The 20,678-nt window shown below is 44.8% G+C and overlaps 1 protein-coding gene and 1 long non-coding RNA gene across 7 annotated transcripts in view; one reads left to right on the top strand and one right to left on the bottom strand.

Moving 5' to 3' along the window:
- bnc2 (basonuclin 2) overlaps positions 1-20,678 on the bottom strand; it is a 156,321-nt gene that overhangs the window by 11,957 nt on the left and 123,686 nt on the right. For 4 of the 5 annotated variants that reach the window (XM_035637451.2, XM_035637454.2, XM_035637449.2 and 1 more), the window contains one exon: positions 399-2,803. In XM_035637451.2, coding sequence (XP_035493344.2) covers positions 399-2,803 — 2,405 coding nt within the window. Of the gene's footprint in view, positions 1-398; positions 2,804-6,622; positions 7,092-20,678 lie in introns of those variants that run through there. The other variant, XM_035637453.2, reaches the window with a different exon arrangement.
- LOC124850483 overlaps positions 1-20,678 on the top strand; it is a 151,552-nt gene that overhangs the window by 83,330 nt on the left and 47,544 nt on the right. The window contains exon 5 of one of the 2 annotated variants that reach the window (XR_007031348.1): positions 12,531-12,866. The exons of the other annotated variant lie outside the window; for it this stretch is intronic. This is a non-coding gene — a long non-coding RNA (uncharacterized LOC124850483). Of the gene's footprint in view, positions 1-12,530; positions 12,867-20,678 lie in introns of those variants that run through there. 2 annotated transcript variants of the gene reach the window in all.

Below are 20,678 nucleotides of genomic sequence, written 5' to 3'. Positions count from 1 at the left end.
CGTGTGCGCTTCTCATCCTGACACCCTACTTTTCTGAACTTTGACTTGACGAGGAGCAGATGTCCCTGAATCCATTTTTCAGTGTTCCATTAGTTAACAGATGTTAAGTGGTAGCCTACGCTGTTAAATATCATGCAGTAATGAAATACTGCATTTTTATTTACATCACATGAACAGACATTTCACACAGAAAATGCTTATATCTATGGAACTTGGTTTCACATGGCTTTTATACAACGGTGATAGCTATAAAATGTTCTATTGTATTCTGTGGAGTTATATGGTGCCAGTTTTTTAATTATATTAGAAAATAAAGACAACATTTCCATTGAACATACCTGTGACTGTCACAAGTACATTAATACAAAAACTTTATATAACCAAATTCTGGCACTAACCTGTCTCGACTCCGCCGGGAGGGGAAAGCCGCATTGCAGCCAGCCACAGTGCACACATGCATCTCTTTGAGGTGCACATTCTTGTAGTGCAGTTTCATGCTATAGGAGCTCTTGAAGCTCTTCTTACAGACATAGCAGATCTTGGGGTCAGGACTTGAGCATGGATCTCCCTCTGGTGATTGAGAAGATGGGAATTTGGGTGGACTTGCACAGTAGCCCATCGAAGACATGAAGCTCTCATGCAGGGCAGCCATACTTGCAGCAGCAGCAGCAGCTGCTGCCATGCCTCCATTATAAATGCCATACTGGCCCATGCAGAACATGTCATAGGTAGGATCATTGAGTTCTTCCTTGATCTTCATGGGGAGATGGTGAGGAGAGGGTGAGGAATGGCCCTTGCCTTCCATTTCCTTTCTCAAAAGGGCTTCCTCACTACCCTCGTCATCATGTTCCTTGTCCAGACCTCTTCCACCCCTGCTGTGTTTATGCTGTTCCTCTACATCCATGAGCTCATCACGGTAGAACCTCTTCGAATCTGAGGTTTCAGATTCGTTCTCAAAGTCTCTCTCAAGGTCCTGGTCTTCAGAGGTGAAGCTGTCCATGCAACGTAATTCACCAGAGCCTCGCAGATCATTACCACCCCTGCTGTCACTACCAGTCCCTTCCCGGCACTCATCTTCACTCTGTCTCATCATGCCCCTCAGAGCTAAGCCAGGGCTCATCTCATCCTGAGAAGGGGATTGCTGCCCACTACCACCACTGTGGTTCCCATTACCACTGCCACTGTTGTTGCTGTTACAATTCCCATTGATTTTGATATTGTTGTGAAGTAGGGATGACTGGTGATGGTGGTGATTGTGGTGGATGTTATCTTCATCATCCTCATCTTTGTCATCATAATCATCTGCCACGTCAATAACTTCCTTCTCAATCTTAACTGGCATGCTAGATTTACGAGGCTTCTTTTTTGGCGTCGGGTCACTGTTGCCACTGTTGAGGTCATGATTGGCAGGTGTATGTAAGCGGTGAGACAAGTGTACTGCCTCTGACATATGAACATTATTATGTGACGCCGCAGCTGCAGCAGCCAGGATCTGCTGTTGCTGGTCCATCAGGGTGGTACTGTTTGTGGTGGTGGGCAGTATGGGGCTGGTGGGCAGTGATACTGGAGGACTGACGAGGTCAGCAGGGGACAGGAGTGTACGGTAGAATGGGGGCACTGGCTGGACTGGTTGCACTGACTTCAGGGAGGGAAACACCAATGGACTTTGCAGGGGTGACTGAAGCATAGAGTCTACTGGTGGAGTAGTGAAACCCAGTGGTGGCCTTCCAGGGCTGGTGAGTGTGAAGCTACCGTTCTTGGTGCTTGAGATAACAGGTGTACCAGTATTTGAAGTGGCACGGATGAGGTCCTTGTCACGGTTATTGCGCAGCATCGGCATGTGCAGCCTTGGGTTGGGATTGGCACTGTGGCGGTTGCGGCTGCGAAGTGAGCTGAAGACCATATTGCAACCGTCAATGGTGCAACGGTGTTTAATCTTCAAGTGTACAGCATTATAATGTATCTTAAGTGTGCCTTTGTCATAAAAGGTTTTGCCACAAGAGTTGCAGCACACACGACCCTTGCGTGAAGTGGAACCCATGCGACGCATGCGATGCATCTTTGAGGAAAAAGAAGCATGGGTGATTGTTTTAGACTGCTCGTCCTTTATAAAGTGGTGGTGGTGGACCTGGTGGTCACTCAAGCTGTTGGACTGCTGAGGTTGATTCTGTGACTGCTGTTGGCCCTGTTGCTGCTGGAGTTGTGTCTGCTGTTGCTGCTGTTGTTGACCTTGCTGGGTGGAAGGGGTTGGCGAGATGGGTGATGCCCTGTTGTTGGGCTCTGTCTTCGGTTCAATGTTGTTCATGGATCCCAAGGCTCCACGGCTTGGGCTCTGGCCTGTTCGGAAGGGTGACAGGGACACTTCTGACTCACTGGTTTCCACCTGTTCACCTTGGTTTGGCAGGCTGGGCTCCCGGAGTCGGAGGGCGGACTGTTCCATAGGCAGGCCATTAGGGGGCAAACCGAGCATTGGAGCAGACACTGGGTTAATGTATTGGAAGGGCAGGAGGAAGGCTAGACTGTTGGGGATATTCTCGAAATGGTGAATGCTTGATGGGCTACTGTTTTCCAGATGTGTCAGGAGTCCAGGGCTGCGGGTCCTATTGTTGCTTTCAATGAACGTCCTAATACCGGAGTCTGTCTTGGAGGAGGGAACTGTTACTGCCTGACCTTCCTTCTCCTGAATGGCCATCAGCTCCACAATGGATTTGGTCTCACCAAAGCGCAGGAACTGCTGCAGGGTGATGATCTCTTCTTCTCGGGACATGATGGTCCAGCGGTCTAGCACCTTGCCTGCAGTATCCTAGATGCCCCACAAGAGAGAAGACAAAAATACAAACCATTATTGATTGTGCATAATCAGCGTGGTCAAAGAAAAAGAAAGAGCAGGGGTTAGTTTGTAAGGGCAAGTTTTTCTGCTCATGAAATTCAGAGCCCCCTAGAGCAACATGTAACTAACTAACGGACAGACACACACACACACACACACACACACACACACACACACACACACACACACACACACACATCTTTTCAATCTCCTTTTTTTTAATAAATCAGCCCTGCAAATTTGATTATTATTCAAACAACATGACAGTGGGCAAAGTGGTTAGAAGGCATTTATCTCAGCATGACTTTCATCATTTAAAGATGTAAAATGTTAATGAGAGGTTTTGTTGGAGTGTGATTTGACACTAACATTGAGCTTGAGATTCTTTCATTGGACAGGTTGCATATTAATCGTGATCTATGTTAGTGGGATCCTAAGGATAACCTGTTACATTAAATATTAGTCATATCATATGTTAGAAAGTATTAAAGGAAGCCCAACCTGTTTCAACTTTAAATATAAATGGTGAAATGCTCTTTAATAAACTACTACTGTGTCATTTAGGGCACTCTTAACTAATGATGCATTTTAGTTGACAGTGGTAGAAAAGGGGCACAAATGTAAAACAACAAATATTACCAATAGATATTTTACAATAACCCCTGGCAGAATTTCTCAGATGAGACTTCGGCATTTTTCCAAATAGAGCACTTTACTTGGCTAGTTTTTCGGAGATGTGCTATTAATTGCTGAACATTAAAAAGCTTAGCCTGCTTGAAAATGTGAACATTGTCAAACGTCAAGAGATGGCAAGGGATTCAGGGAAAATAATCTTGGCAGATTCTGAGAATTGACCTATGTGGTGGAGCTACAACGTTTGAGGCAATGAATGTATGTCCTTGTGTATGAACACACATCTTTCCTGCTTCATAGCACCGATGACATAAGTCTTGACAAAATTACACTCATACAGTAACTGCAACAGCTGTTATATAAGATGGTATGAGTGTTTGTGTGAACAAGATAGAAATAGATGAAAGAGGTAGAGAAAGAGAGACATAGTGTAAATACTACAGTTCACACATGGGTTCCTGGGGGACCAGGCGCAAGTGACATCAAGGGAATAATGCAAGCGATGACAATTAGTCACAGTGAAATAGTAACATTTCAAATGTGTTCCTAGCTGCTGGCATCTATAAAACATAAATGGCAACTCTGGTGAGTAAAAAGCTGTAAAAGACAACATCACAAAGCACAAAGGGCCTGTAAGGAGAAAACAGAAGATAAATGTTTTAAGAGAGACAGCGAAAGAGAGAGAGATAGAGAGTGAGGGAGAGACACAGAGGAAGAAGAGCAGAAAAACAGAGAAAATAAAAGTGTGAGTGGTTTCATATCATGCCCTCAGATATACTGGAGAAATAGATTCATCTGAGACGAAACATCAATAGTCACTGGGGTATTTGTTGTTAAATATACATTAAAAAACATTTTATACTTTCATTCTGTGTGCGCTCTGGAGTTTTTGCCTGAAGGTATGACTTTAAATTCTAGCCTGGGCTCTATTATTTCATACTGCATGGCCATATGGGCATTAGTACTTTTATTTGATTTAATTGAAACAAAAAACTGAAAGCAAATTAGAAAGTGAATCTTTAAGCAGTTCCGCAGCCAGAACATTTCTAAAGATTTTATAGTTCTAAGAAGCAGTTCAGTCTTTTGATATGTTCTAGTAAAAAAAAAAAAAATCATATTTTAGCCTTAATTTATTACTCTGATTAGAAGTAGAGCAAAAATATAAATGCAATTTATCTGTATTATTTTTATGAATGGAGAATCTGCTTCATAAGCAGTAAATAGCATTAGAGAGTACTTGCTTTTTCGGATCATTTGTTGACCACGTTTAACTCGATTTAAGCCAGTTTAAGATTTCTAAATTTAATTTTCTTTTCTTCAGATGTTTGCTCTGCAAATTAAGTTGGAAAACATTCATAAGAACCACAAGCTCCCATAAAAGGATTATTTTAATAAGGGCTCAAATAATACATTTTAGGGATTAGTCTCAATCAATATGAAAATGATAAATTAAAGTACTAAAACTTTGCATTTTTACACACATCAAAGAGATGGCTTGCCCAATGCTGCCCTCCAAACCCACAAGCAGCCATCCAACCCTGTCTCAATCACTGGTTGGCTTTAGACATGTATTTCATCTTCTAGTCCTACCCTGTTCCGTCAGTTCCCCACTCAGGAAGTCAAACAACAAGCTAAAACACAATGACACAGACCAAAACTGCAAACCATTAGTGGATGGAAGGGCCAGCCAGCTGTCAGTGCAGGTCAGCACTTCTGCGATGCACTGGACAATGAGAGGAGGCTAGAGGGCGCCATCCAAGCCCTCCCTGTTAACTGATCAATTGAGTTTTGGAGGCCGGTCAATAAGCATCGAGGCTGGGGTCGGGCACAAATTCAAAAATGGAGCAAAATTGGTCTACCAAAGAATGTGAAGGGTGAAACAAAATCAAAGATCACGTGGAAACTACTGCTGGTTTTTATGCCAAGAAGCTTTTCCATACAACATCATTTTCCAACAGTGCATTTTGCAATATATCCTTCCCGTTGAAAAAGTGTAAACAGTCATAGGTGAGGAAAAAAATGTTTATGAATGGAAGGAGATTGAGTATCTGAAGTGTGTTGACAAACATTTGCAGACAGACACACACCACTCCCCTACATTAGCCTTGTGATGCTGTGAGAGAAACAAATATGCCATTAGAAGCACTTTTACAAGTAGGCACTCATCTTCCAATTAGCTTAATGTGGCCCTCTTTCCCCTATATTTTCCAGGCGTGCCCCACCTCTTCTTGTACACTCCCTCCAGGAAAATCTCATTAATCCACCCCTCCCCCATCCCCACCAGCGCTATGACATATTAGTCTGTCATTATGCATCCCAGAGTCCTTTAAACAATACAGCTAAACCTCTGTTTGCCAGGTTAATGACTATTAGCCAGTAATTACAGAAGAGAGACGATAGGGTACCCACTTTATCTGGTGGACAGCCTGCTGCTATTAGTTTATTTTATCTGCCTGCCTTCATGTCTCACAGAATTAATCTAGCAACCGCTGTATTTATTCATCTCCCTGCCGCTGCGATGCATTCTTAATTCATGGCTGTCTCTAATACTGTGGTGCTGGATGTTGTGTACTGGATGTGTAGCGGGGTATCCACCTTGCAAATTGCTGACAATGAGGCTGAGCAAATGATGGCCTTGTCATGGACCAGGGCACCACTGTCAGTTTAAACAAATCAGGCAATTATGCAATTAGCAGGTTATGTGCTGGGCTGTATTAAGAGCCAGGGTGTGCAGCGTTGTTAGGTTGCATAGTGTGCATTAGGGATTAACAGCTTAACGTGTATATGCTTTTCACTAATCATCACCTATCATACTCGATGATTGAGTCTATTTGGTAAGAGAGAGAGAGAGGAAGATGCTCTGCTGGGCACACTGGAAAAAAGGGAAACTTAGCTAGGAACACGTCGTATTGACCTGTGCCTGTATATACTAGATCAAATTGGTGATCTCAAGACACTCGTGTCACATAATATCTCCTTTTCATGCCAGCATGATGTGCAATTATTTACAATCTGTGTAGAATGACAGCTACACTGCTTCCACATTAACTTAAGGACAGTTCAACTGATCATGAGACGGTATCACATTATTGCAGTGAGGAGGATCAGTTCTCACAATGGCAAAGTGAACCATGGGAACCACATTGATTCACCAATCACCTTGCAGTGAATGCGATCTCCACCAAGCCCTGAGGGAACCCCTCATTGATCTTCAGTCCTGCTTTCAGATCCAGTTCCTTTAAAAAACTGCTCTATCCCTGTGTTCGCTATACTTCAGGGGAGGTTAAGCAGAAGTTCCTTGTGATCTGAGAAGGTCTTGAACCTTGGTGCTTCCTTTTCTGTATTCGGCCCCCCACCCCTCCACCCCATCTTGGGCTATATGAATAATGCAGAGGATCTAGTGGCAAGGGGTGCCATGGGGGATGGGTTCACGCAAAGCCCACTGCCTGGAGCCACATCACATCAGAGGGCAAGAGCTCCCAAGACACTGTGTGCTCCCCCATTGGCTCCCCAGTGGCAGGTCAGAGGTCATGTGTGAACAACCAGATCTACTTCTTCCCCTGTGATGGACCACAGGGAAATCAGTAGCTACGTCCAGACGTGGGTGGAGGACATTTGTAAGAATCATAGAGGTTGAAATTTGCACTCTGTGATCATTTTAAACTCCTCCTTTATGCTTTGCACATCATAAGAAGGTGTTACTTTGGATGTGACCTTGTGTATCCACCTTTGATGTTTGATGTTTTCTCAGCTGCAGTGGCAATAATGTGCATTTTTACAGGAAGATTGCAATCTACTGTACATAGATACAGTATATTGTTAACAAGTCAACAGTAAAACAAGGTTATCCAATAAACAAACAGAGTTGTATCCCCGTGGAACAGCAATTAGTAACAATTATGTCACCTTGTGATTGCTTATAACAGGGCTCGGCATTTCACAAAATAAACCAAGACTTAGTGATCTGGAAATTTTTGAGCATAACAAATAGCAGTTTTTCCACACTGTCACCCCGTGATACTTACAGGTGATAAAACAGCCCCTGAAAATAATGTTATATTGTATTTTTACTGGCACTAATGTTCATCTTTTCATGTGTAAATACCATGCAATGACAAATGCAACATTAAATCTTTTGCAAAATACAAAATTCAATCAGTCGTAAATTGTTAAAAGACAACAGCCATTCATTTTAGCTTTAAAGGAGAAAAGTCTTGTGGAAGAGCATATGTAGCTACACAGACATAAATCTCAGACGTGCCAAATCCGATTTGCCATATAACGTCAACCCCTTTAAAAGAGGGCTGACATGGATATACAGGTTATTCAATAAAGTCCAGACAGAACCGTCTGCAACAGCTCAGGTTCCTGATTAGAACTTGGAACAGATACACTCAAGTTTGATTCCTACTTTATAATTTAATTAACAACCGTGCAAAGGGCAGTGCATTGGTCAATATTATGCTCATGACTGCCAGAGAGAACTGCTTGCTGGGCTCTGGTGTGAGTAAATGTGTCGAGGCCACAGGGCTTATTTTGCCGGGCAGGAATCACTGATCAACCAACAGGCTGCGAGATACCCTGCCTTCACCTCTCAACCTGATTTAACTCATGGCTTTGGTTAAAAATTCATGACTGTGTGTTAGTTGTTGCTAAGGGCACACTAATCGACTGTAGTGAGATTTATAGTATAGTTGCAGGTTGCAAGGTTGGGGAGGGGAATCAGACGGGGTTATTATCGAGGACTTCACCACAGACGGGTGAGTCACAATCTGGCACGTCCAAAGTTCCAGGTGGCCTTTAGTAAAAGGGTTCCGTTTCTTTTCCCACTGAATTGTCTTTTTTCATTATCAGTTTTTGAAAACAAACCTGTCATTTTCAAAAAGGTCTCCTCACCTCCTATTCATCCAAACCCCACCTGACCTTCACCATCATGATCACCACCCTTTTTTGTTTTAAAGCTGTCCCTCTGCATCTTTAAAAAGTGGAGAGGACAGTCCTTTGGCCACAACCCAGCAGAGGTGCAGATGGGGCAGCACATGGAAGCCATTTCAGGACCTGGTGCGCTGCAGAGCAAAATCGACTGTTCTCGGAGTTCAGAACCTCTGAGGAACCGCCTCGCAGCGTCTGGGTCTGGACTGGTGTATTGATTCCCTGTCTCTTCTCACAAAGCATACAGAACAACGTTGGCTTGCCTCACCCAACTGTGCTAAGGAACCGTAGCTGTGGTCAATGTGTAAAACTCAGCGGACCTAGCACAGAGCTAGAGGGGATGCCTCAGAGAAGAGGGGTGGGGTGATAGAAGCAGCGAGGGAAACGCCTGATGGTTCACATTAATTGAGGATGATTCGTGTGATCTCCTGGGTCTGGATGCAGCAGCCAGGTCTGTCATGGGCCTGGGAGACAGATGTGGGGGCCGCTGTGCTCCCTCCAGGGCCAATGGAGAGCAGTGAGGCGGCTGAGAAATGGTCTGTCTGTCCAGTGTGTGTGTGTGTGTGTGTGTGTTGGTAGGGATGTGGTGGGGGGCTGACAACCTGCTTTTCTCTCCCTCTTATATCACATCTCCTTTGTCTTGATTACCATTTTGGCAGGAGGCCGGTGCAGAGAAGGTGCATTAACATATGCTCACAATTTGCTCCTTGGCCACAAAGTCACATGTTTGTACTGTGTCTTGATGTATCCGTCATTTTCTTTTTTTCTCTTTTGTGTAATACCATATCACATCATAGGCAAGTAACTGGTAGCAAACAAGTCTTTGGTTCAAAAAAGAAAGTGCTTCAAAAAAAGTAAAACATAGAAAAGCATAAACCTGTATTTACTGCAGATGAGAACTTCTTATGAGGGCTCCAGCTCATTGCTTCCGAGTGTACTGTGTATAACGTTTTGAATTGTTGCATAAATATGTTACAGTACATTTTTCCTGGATTTGTGTCTATACTTCCTGGAATGTGGCATTGATCAAAAATAATCCACACATCACTTTCACGTTACGTGTAAAAGGAAATAAATGTGAATGGGTCTAGCAGGGAACAGACGGAGGTGTCTGTAACGCACAGACACTCTGCATTAGAGGAGCTTTTCAGCTTTCTCCTGTGTTTTTGCTGTGGAGCATGCAGGAGGAAAGAGAATAAGCTAATGGACTCTTTACTTAATGTGATCAGAGCCATTATTGACATGCTGCCAGGAAGATGCAAGACCATTAACTCAAGCCTTTCTCTCCGGTACCCTCCCACCACCCCACTCCTTTCCCCGACAGTATTTCACTGCTGGCCTGACTCGCATACGGAGGAAGGGTCACTAGGGGCTCTAGGTGCCCCAAAGGAGTCTGTGTCTGTCATGTTAACTAGGAATCTGTGATGCCGACTGTTTGGAGAATTGGAAACAAGATGTTGCCCAGGGTGTAGTAATTGTAAATCAGTCATTATAGCAGTGTATAATGTTGGCTTTTGTCCTCAGTTATCACAAGAAGAATGGTGATTACTAAATTTAAATTTTTGCGTAGTACACTGTATCTTGATTTAGCTGACATTTTTCAAAAAAAGACAGACCATGAACAACACGGCAAATTACAGATGAAACTGAATGATAGAAGTTAAAAGTTAAAAACATTGTTGTTTTATCAAAGTGAAATAGTGCACCGAGTCGGTAAAACGGTCCCAAATCACATACGTTGCAGTCTCCCGGTTTTTAAACTGCCTCACTGGAATTGTTGCCTGGCATGTAAGTTGGCTCACTCATCCATCTTGGAGGTGGAGGGTGCCAGTGTGGCTGCAGTGTAATTTACACTACCCCAACCTATGTGCCAGAACACATCCATCCCTGTGGCCCTGGGGCTCACATCGCCAGCGGCCCAGAGGATGTCCATGTTTATGCATGTGTGTATGTGTGATGGTGTATGTGTGCGTCTGTGATCATGTGGGTACCACAGGAAGTGGTGCTCAGGTCTCTTGGGGCATGGTTCCAGGTCCCTGGGCCTGTCGACTGTCATATGTTCCAGAATGGTGATTACTTACTGCAAAAATAAACACCATTACCATCTGGTGCTGCTTCTTTGTACTGTAACTTATACACCAAGAAAAGCTTTAGACCATCAAAACAGAATGGAGAACAATAACAGAAAAAAAAATCTATTCTACACTGTAAGATTTTTTTATCTTTGTTTTATTTCTCTAAATGTTTGTAAGCATATTCCATATAAAAACGCCACACAACTTTTGATCTTTCTGAGTGGGCAAATAGTGAGGAAGAAGAAAAGGTTTACTGGGACGCCTGGTGAGAAAGTTGGGATGACGGGGGTCATTCAAGAACGTTGAAGCCTTGCAGATCCAGCAGATGTTTGATCCATCCACGGCACATCTGGTCCTCAACACACTCAATCCATTTCACTTGACTTCTCCTTTTTAGATTTTCATTGTTCCTCACGGTCCACTAAACTCCACTAAACTCCACATTCCCCCTTGTGGCCCACAAATATTCATTCACAATCGTTTATATTACAAACTTAAGGGTAATTTCAACATATAGGCTTTTGTTTTTTGAATGTGATTTGAAGGGTGTGTGTGTGTGTTGTTTTCTTTAAAAAAAAATTTTTTTAAATATATTTCGAGGTGATCACCATCAAAAGTATTTTACCTCACAGATGCAAGGAGGCCCCTTCTCAAAATGGGTTACAAGTTGTAATACCCAGCGAGGAACTCTATACTCCAGTGGCACTAGTCGGGGAAATGAAAGCTGTCATTCTCGCTGTAGTGGGCCCTGGGTGGGTCATACAGAGCTTAACAGTTTCATTGTTTCTTTTATCGTTGGAAACAGAGGGGTGTGCACCGTGCAGGTTTATGAATTCGGGAGTGCGACGTGACGAGAGGACTGTCAACTCCCTGTAACTCTCCATGCAACTTCCTTTAATAAATGTCAACTCTATGACCCGGCAGCAAATCCCTGGCAGGCTGGGTGGCCGTGTCGGCGGGCCGGTGGGCTACACAATGTCTGGGATTGGCCCCAGTGACATCGGGGAAGTGAAGCAAGCCGCTGCTCTGTTTGTTCAGAGAGGGGATGCAGGGCCCCCTGGAGGTTTGGGCCCAGACAAAAACATAACCTGCACGAGTTTGTCTATCAGATTTGAGTTCTTTTCATGTTTGCATGAATGTAGAGTGGTGTTTGTATTGACTCTATGTGAAAAGTGGCTGTGACGGGGCATCAGAAAATGAAATAATTAGCGCAAATTGAAAGTGTTTTGTTTTTTTGGCTGGGTTGATAACACCGTTGGCCCGTCCTGATTTCAGTCTTTGTGTAACGTAATCTTCCTGTGTTTGGGTCCGGCCTGGACTGGTAGTGCGGTGCAGTGCAATGCTATTGATCCCTATAGCCTTGTGGTCTGCAGGGTTCCTGTCTGTAAACGCAATGAGCCGGAGCACATTCCATTCCCCCTCTCTGCCCTGTGTAGCACTACAAGCTAAACAGCCATCACAGAAACTCAATACAGGCAGACTGGGCCCTAGTCGTCAGCGAGCAGCAGTTCCCTGCAACGTCCCGTGAGGCTCCCGCTAAGTCAATTCAGTGTCAGTGTAGCATCTCACCTCGTAGACCTGTTGCCAGCCTAATATGTCGTGCTAATATGTCTCTCCATATGAATTACAAGGCAGTGAGAGGAACCCAGATGCAATAAGTATGGATTTGCTAATGTCCATGTTCTGTCTGAGTCTTGTTGGAATGGAGGCTGGGGGGTGGGGGGGACGATAGTAATTGCCTTTAACAGGGTGTCAGGGTGTCTGGCTCTGGCTTGGAGGTGAGTAGGGGCATAAAGACTTCTGAGGTTTCTAAGGAGCTCTGGGAAATAAACGTTCCTCTCTGCCACAGAGGAAAATGGGAAGGAATGAGAGAGATAACTTTGAAAGAATTATTAGTGAGGAATGAGAGAGACGGGCTGTTAATGCTCTTTTTTCTCCCGACTATTGATCAACCTGAAGGGCTAGAGGTATTTGGGTTAGAGGTCTCGAAGCCCTTACCTTGTCTGCTCTGGTCTGTGTGTTAATGTGTGGACTCATTGATTTGTGTTGTGCTTGTATAGGTGCTCCGTGTGTGTAGGCCAAAGAGCCCGACAGAGGGAGAGTGGGATGGGAGCAAAGCTTGGGAAGAGAAGAAAACAAAAAGGTGGGAGAGGAGGTGAGCATGTGGTCAAACGGGGGCGTAATTAGGAACCATGCTACCACTGAACTCTATATATTGATCAGAGATAATTCACACGCACCATATCTTCCCCTCAGCAAATGTGTCCAGGTGCTTTAATAATTCATGTTGCATATAACTCTTTTTCATTACAACCAATAGCCAATTACATTTGCCTGTTTTTCTGGTTTCAAACCTTTTCCCCCCAAGAAACACGTATGATACGTCTACGCGAGTAAACCACTATTGAAAATCCCAGTGAGACTGAAAATTAATAAATGGGGAGGCTTGGAAAGGTCTCGTCAAATCCATTAGAACTATTCATTGTCCTTATTGCTTTCTGGATGAAACTTAATTTTCCTGTTGAAAAGTGGATGAGGCTACTAATACATGTTTGACTGTTTTTTGTTTGTGTGATTCTGTTTTTGCTTAACAATAAGTATAATAATTGAAACCAGGTCTTGCTGATATGCTGATTAAAATTTAAATCCCAAAGTGGAAATTGTTGAATTTGAAGATGATTTGGGAAATTTTAAATATTGAAGCTCTGGCCATCAGGTCCCACCAAAAAAATGTGCCACACAAGTAGCTGTAAACACCTTTTCAGACAGATATCCAACAAAGAACATATGTTATATTTTTCTTATAAACAAACGCTGTCGAACACAACTACACACACAGACACACACACACACACACACACACAGAGGCCATGCTTGCCATTGGCAATCCCTGCAGGCAGATGTGGAGTGTGTGCCAGCAGCCTGCTGAGTGAGTAGGCCAGTGTGCCCCTAACTCTGTGCCGGGCACTACGCTGAGCTGCTTTGATGTGTGTGTGTGTGTGTGTGTGTGTGTGTGTGTGTGTGTGTGTGTGTGTGTGTGTGTGTGTGTGTGTGTGTGTGTGTGTGTGTGTGTGTGTGTGTGTGTGTGTGTGTGTGTGTGTGTGTGTGTGTGTGTGTGTGTGTGTGTGTGTTTGAGTGCTTGAGTGTGTAGTCGGAGGTCAGTGAAACAGCAGAGGGACTGTGTAATCCTCTGACATGCCTGTGGAAAAATACAAGGATCCCTCTGACAGTGGCAGAACTAAACTAAAGGCTCAGAGGACCAGTCAGCGTGTCCACAGGTTCACGTGTGTACGCGACTGACTGCAGGCTGTGTGGCGATGCTGACACACACACACACACACACACACACACACACACACACACACACACACACACCAACCACACGCGTACACAGACATAGAGCCTGCAGAGACGCAGACAATTAAGATGCATTGCAATGTTCAGAGTCAGTCTCCCTGGTGAGGTTTTCTGGCTTGGTGACACTAATTCTTAAAAGGCTATGTCACTGGCAAAACTGTGTTATCGCCATGTAAGGTGCTGTCCTCAGCTAAAATGGCAAGCTGCGTTGCTTCAGGCCATGCACGCACACACACACAAACACACACACACACAGACACACACAGGTCTGTGCATTAGCTTAGTTTGTTTTTGCCGTTGGAATGCAGGAGGACAGGCGAAGAGTTTTGGCTCTGCCCTCTCTATACTTTGTATAATTGTGTCTTACATTTCCTTTAGTCTGAAGGGATGTTGAATCCTGAACGGTGATGGGAAGCGGGTCTGTTGATCATTAGATCTTGGCAGAGTAACCTGCTGCCACATGTGAGAGAGGTAGCAATACAATTAACGTGTGTGTGTGTGTGTGTATAAAGTAAATGTCCTCTTCTCTACAGTATGCGGCCTCTTGAGATAAAAAAAACAACAACAGGGCAAATGAAAGGACATTAAGCACATGAATTAGACACAGAGCTCTGTGAAACAATTAAGCAACAAAACAGTAGTAGACATTTCATCTTCTTATTGTCTAATTGCCCATCTGACTGCCTGTGAATCTCCCCTCTTAACCCTTGAGATACTCACTAATGGCCCCTCACAATGGAATTATTTACTACACGTGGCAGGGGGGCAAATGGGTCAAATTGTGTGTGTGTGTGTGTGTGTGTGTGTGTGTGTGTGTGTGCGCGTGTCAGGGTGTGCACTTGTGTCCCTTTCAGTCACTGTGAATGAAAGGGAATGATGGAGTCATTGAAGCACGCAGTGACCGAGAGAGGAGGAGAAAAGGAAAGGGGGACTGGAGGAGGAGTACTGAGTGGTGCTTGCTAAAGTGAAAAATCATGCCATGGTGCAGAGGGGCCTGGTTTTGTCCACAGGGAGAAGTGACTACGTCTATGCTGGCACTCAAGTGCTCTTAAATACTCCCTTTCGCTCTCCATTTCCCCCTGCCTCCCCCTATCTGTGCCCCCACCCCCTCTGCCTCTCTCCATCCTTCGCTCTCTTCATTCCCCAGTTCTCCCTGGGTCCAGTCCAGGTACAAATGGCTATTTGCTGTACAACTCCCACAACATGTTTGTGTCTGCTGGTGCTTGTCCCGAACAGCACGTAAAACAAAAACAAAAACGAGAAAAGGCCCCTTTTCTTTATTCACAAATTGCTCCCCAGATCACAAAGGGCCCAAAAGCCCATTGGAGGGAGATGTCAACGACCAGAAAGAGGCCATGTCGTTTCTCCGTCAATAGGCTTTAATTCTCTAATGATCACACAGCCGTGTGTGTGTGTGTGTGTGTGTGTGTGTGTGTGTGTGTGTGTGTGTGTGTGTGTGTGTGTGTGTGTGTGTGTGTGTGTGTGTGTGTGTGTGTGTGTGTGTGTGTGTGTGTGTGTGTGTGTGTGTGTGAGAGAGAGAGAGAGAAAGTAAGGAGAGCATAGTCTAGCATGAAAGGAGATAGAGAAATGGGCCCCAGGTTGGAACCAAACATGGTCCGCTGCAGAGCAGTCCTCATGGTGCAACCCTTCAACCAGGTGAGCTATCGGGCGCCCGCCAAGTGATTCAGTTAATCACCATCTTCCTGATCACCTCACCACAAGAGGTCAATCCTCATTAGAACTTGAGGAAATGACATTAATTATTAAATTTTTTTTAAATTCCCCGATCGTATTTGAACTTGTCATACAGAATCAAATTCATTGTATCCCACCACTAGTAGTGGGAAGAAGTGAAAATGATCAATGTCCTGCTCAACCCTAATTGTGTCAAGATGAGACAAACTTGCTCACTTCTGGATTTAGCCGGGGCTAAATGGAGACGCTGTGCAGAGATGAAGGCTGTCTGTGCGGAAGGAATCAACAGTGCTGCTAACCGTCACCTGCTGGGGTTAACCCTGCTGTTGCCATCACGTTCACAACGTAGATGAAACACAATGGCAGATGAGCCTGTCATTCTCACACCGTTCTGTCAGGAGCACAAAATTGTGTGTGTGTGTGTGTTTGTACAGGACTGCATGCATCGTAGACATATTTCCCCCCTCTAATTAGCACAAGGGAGTCCTGGGGGCAATCAGAGGCGAGGTTAATGAGAGGGGGAGAGAACGGAAGAGACGAGGCAGCGTGTTACGTGCACCGTGCTGCACCGATGCCACGGTATAATACACCCTTCTTATCACGCTGTCACCCTAAAGGGGCATCATCCTCATGGCACCCACATTGATGTCTGGGCCCCGTGACATTTCACATGTGTGCGAGAGAGTTCGTGTGTCTGCGCCCCGGTGATCCTTCTGCCCATTTTTGTCTCCTGTTATCTCTCCCCTCACATCTCTTTCTCTCTGGAAGGCCCAGATGTGACAGCACGTTTCCCATATCAGAGACGATTGGTGCGCTGGGAGAGGGAGGGAGTGAGAGAGAGGGAGCAAGACGGGGGCTGCCACAGTGCTCTTTGGCATCTGTCTGCTCCCAACTGGTGTGCGGCAATGCTGGTGGGAGAAAAGCAAACTCCACCAGATGTCATTTTGCAGAGCATTGCCCCGGCAGTGTCAGCGTCGACTCGCACGGCAAAGCCGAAACACCGGCGCACTTCATCCTCTGAGAAGGACTCGATCAGGAGAGAATTCCTTAAATAACATTGTCAATTATTAAAAATATTCACTGGGTCAATGACATCTTTGTCAGATTGTGGCTCAGTTGGATGACTACAGTTCCACGATCCTCCAGAAACTTCGGACATAACGGTGTATGAAAGCACTTTGGTGCAGTTTAGGTGATAGCTCCATTTGTGTTCTTTTGTATAGCGGTACTTTTGAACCGGAGAATATTCTGCCACTAATGGACAGCACTTCTATGCATATTCAACAATTTAGAAAATTGAACGTTATTTTTGATATTTTTTCTTTCAATGGGGTAACTTAAAAGTGTTTAAAATATGCTACCCTTTTCAGAAATGTAAACTAATATCAATCATGGCTCGATTAAATTATAATGGCACAAATCCTCTTAGTCAACCTCTAAATAGCTCTAATGCAATCCCAAAAAAAAAAGGTCTTCACCTGCCAAATTACTGTAATTAAAGTTAAAGTTAATTCCCATCTCTGTTTCAGCAACATATATTCTGGTCCCATGGCCGATGCGCACGCTCTCTGTGTCCAGTCGACCTGCTGTACGCAGAGGAAGTGTGTCAGGAATGGTGGCTCATGTGGCTGTCACAGAGAAAAGAGGATGCTGCATTATTAAAAAGAGTGCTGCCATTAGAGACATTTATACAGTAGAATGACACGATTGAATAATAGCACAGATACACACACTCACACAAAGGTTAAGACACACACACACACTCAGCCTCAGCACTTTGGTTTTGAAGCCTAGGTCACATTAGATCTTTTTTTCAGGAACAACATGACTTTTTGTATTAAAGTTTCCCCTCTTTTTCATTCTCTCTCTCGCTGCTGCCAAAGCAGGACCTAAGGGTCCCATTCATCCGAGTGAACCACCGATTTTATTTAGAGATTAAAGATACTGGCTTCAAATGCTCTTCACTTTTTCTTTTTTGTCCTTCACTATTTCATGTCACACGGGGAATACGCGTAATTTTCTCCCACGTCTCTCTCTGTGCAGAGCAACCCCTTTCCAGCCCTTTCGTCTTCTGGCCCGCTATTGTACCTCTCACCCGTTAACAATAATGCTCGGGGCGAGCACAGATGTAAGAGGTAACAGCTACGCTAAGCGAAGAAAAGATGAGCGGAAAAAAAAAGAGATGGAAGATGAGAGAAAGGGAAACAGACGGGTAACGCTGCTCACAAGCATCACTTGTCAATTTACAGCCGCTGCTCCCTGAACCGCACCGTATAAATTTCCAGTGTGACATCCGTTTCTACTGCTTCCAAGCCGATTCGGGCTTCGTCCCACCAGATCTCCTCCCCAGACACATACTTGGAAACCTTAAGTACAGACATTGTGCCAGATGTAGTCTGCCTTTACTTTTATTTATTATTTTTTCAGGTTTTGAAATGTTGACTTTTTTCCCTCTATTGGAATCACTATGGGGGGAATGAGAATGGATGGGGTAATGTCTCAGAGGATCGCTGCTCCAGTGTATTTGATGTGGCCGCTGCCATGCACACAGTTCACATATGTGCGCACACATTTAGTCACACGCATACATAAGGGCACACACACAAAAGAGCGTATGACAGTAAATCATGGTTGTGATATGTGTGTGTGCGTGTGTGAGTGGGTTGAGGATGAAGAGAGGGGGCCAAAGAGCACCAGGGGATGTTGTGTATCCAGTGGATAGAGAGACAGAGACAGAGAGCAGGAGACACAGCGAGAGGGGAGCTTGGCACCGCTCATCTTTGACTGATGACAGTTCTTCAGGGCTGAGACATGGCCTCCCTTTAATCTCTCTATCCTTAAGACATGAAAATGGAAGAAAAGGCGGAGAGGAGGGTGGCTGAGGGGACTCGAGCAGAAACCTTTTGCTGAGTTTTGTGCCAGATTGATTTTTACTTTATATCACTTTTACTTCAAGGCAGACAATAAAACTCACCCAACACGAACACAAGTGGATGGCAAAAGCAGAAATGAGTTGTGACTAAGACTGAAGATGACTTTCGTCTTCAGTGCCAGCACACGAATTCTTCGTTGCTGTTTGAAGCTGCGACAAGGCTCCGAAACAAGTATATCTGACCCGTAGAGAGTCCGTCCTGTAATTACCTCCATGTTAAAATAGCTTTAATGACTCGTCTCAAACCTATATGAGACAATGTGTAGGCCTCGTAGCTCCGAAAGGAATCTGCAAAGAAAACACAGCCTCCAAGGAGTACGAGCTGAGGCGCTCGCACTAATACAAGATTGTATTATAACTGCAACACCTGTTTCAACTTAAAAAGTAGAGGCCAGTAGCAAGATTAGCAAAACATGCCCATAAAGGGAGAAGGTGGCTGCGCCTACGCTCTGATAACAACAGGAGAAGAAGAAAAAAAACGGCCTTAGTCCTGCATTTATTTTCAAAGAGCTGAAGGAACTGATGTGGTCATAATGCTGAGGAATTCATTCCACTGCTACACAAAGGCAAACTTCTGTCACTCAGCCAGAGAAAAGTGCATGAAACGGCCTATTTTTAGCCTTCAAATCATACTGTGTTGAAAAGGGACAGATTTTTTGAGTTGAATACGGAACCTGTAAAAAAAACCTCATAGATGTCACTGCTGATAAACTTTAATAACTCTCGCCGCGAGCTTTTAAAGCCAATAAACAGGTAATGAGATTTCACCTACCTCAACTGGCAAAACGTATATTTTCTACCCTGTAATTGCAATAGACTTACAGATAGCACAATGGGAATTTCAGTGAGTAATTGAGACATGTGCCGTGTTCAGACCTGGGAATCGGGGAAATCAATGGAACCTGAAGAAATTCTCCTCCTGAGGGACACTGGGTGTACAGCTCACGGCGCTAAGGAGAGTTGATCTCGGAATGATCCCGGGAATTTCCCCACAGTAATTAGGTTTGTCAGCTTGGCAAAGTGGGAAAACGCTTTGTACTGTGTCGCCTCGACAGGTTGGATTTTTGTCAGGGATCAAGATGCAGACGGCACACCCCGTACCAAAGTAGACTGCACTGCTCGACATAAGGTGTGATACAATGTCTAGTGTGAGACACTGGCGCTGACAAAGTCATTGTCAAATTGTCAGGGCCCTTTGGCACATTGTTCGGTGGCTTGCCGCGATTATGCCGTCGGATAACTTTCGAAATCTGCACAGTGTGACGGCTGGTGGCACGGATCTTGACAGGAGGGCGGTGCGAGGAGTTTAGCACCTCATGCAAAGATTGGCATGCTCCCGCTGTGCAGTGAGCAGTGGTTTGTGCAACACTGGCGAATTTGTGGTGACACACAACTCTGAGCTCTGCTCGGCAACTGGCATTACATGAGCGCAATCAAGAGTACACACACACACACACACACACACACACACACACACACACACACAGAGAGAGCCACGCGACTGTGGTCTCCCGGTAATAGCTTTGTACCTCTCGGGGCCTCGGCTGCGCGTTCCTGCTCTTATCTTTGTTTATGTGGAGGGTAGATCATCATGTACGACTGTGTGTGTGTGTGTGAGGGCCTGCGCACTCGACTCTTGCAAAAAGGTTGTTTAAAGTGCACAAGTGAATAAGAATGCAAGAATGTGTGTGTGTGTGTGTGTGTGTGTGTGCGCCGGGGAGGTGATAAGGCAGTGCCTGGCACCAAAGCAGAAGTTGGCATAGAGCCTTAGATCCTGAAGATGAGAGACAGAGTAATACTTGGCTGCGTGTGAGCGCACACATACACACACACACACACACACACACACACACACATACACACAGTGTAAACCACAGGTTAGGTGGAGACAACGCAGAGGAGAGCATGTGCCACAAGTACTGGTACATGAGCCTACGCCTGCATGAGTGTTACACACTGAGGTCAGTCACCTGTAGCAGTCTATTGATCCCCCCTCTTCAGAAGAGCCTGTTGTCTTTGTTGATTACGGCATTTTTCCTTCCAACGCGCACACACATTTAGAAGGAGTTGCAGGATAATACAACTTAGCTCTGCATCTTCGACACACAAAAAACCCAAGGACCAGAAAAGGCCACTGGCAGGCCGAGCAGAGAGTGCTGGGAACCGATGCATCATCGAGGGCTAAACCATCATTTCTGGTGACCCTATATCATATCCTGTCTAC

This window comes from Scophthalmus maximus, chromosome 8 (assembly GCF_022379125.1).
Source record: "Scophthalmus maximus strain ysfricsl-2021 chromosome 8, ASM2237912v1, whole genome shotgun sequence".
Classification (NCBI taxonomy): domain Eukaryota; kingdom Metazoa; phylum Chordata; class Actinopteri; order Pleuronectiformes; family Scophthalmidae; genus Scophthalmus; species Scophthalmus maximus.
This window is presented reverse-complemented; position numbering and strand designations above follow the sequence as displayed.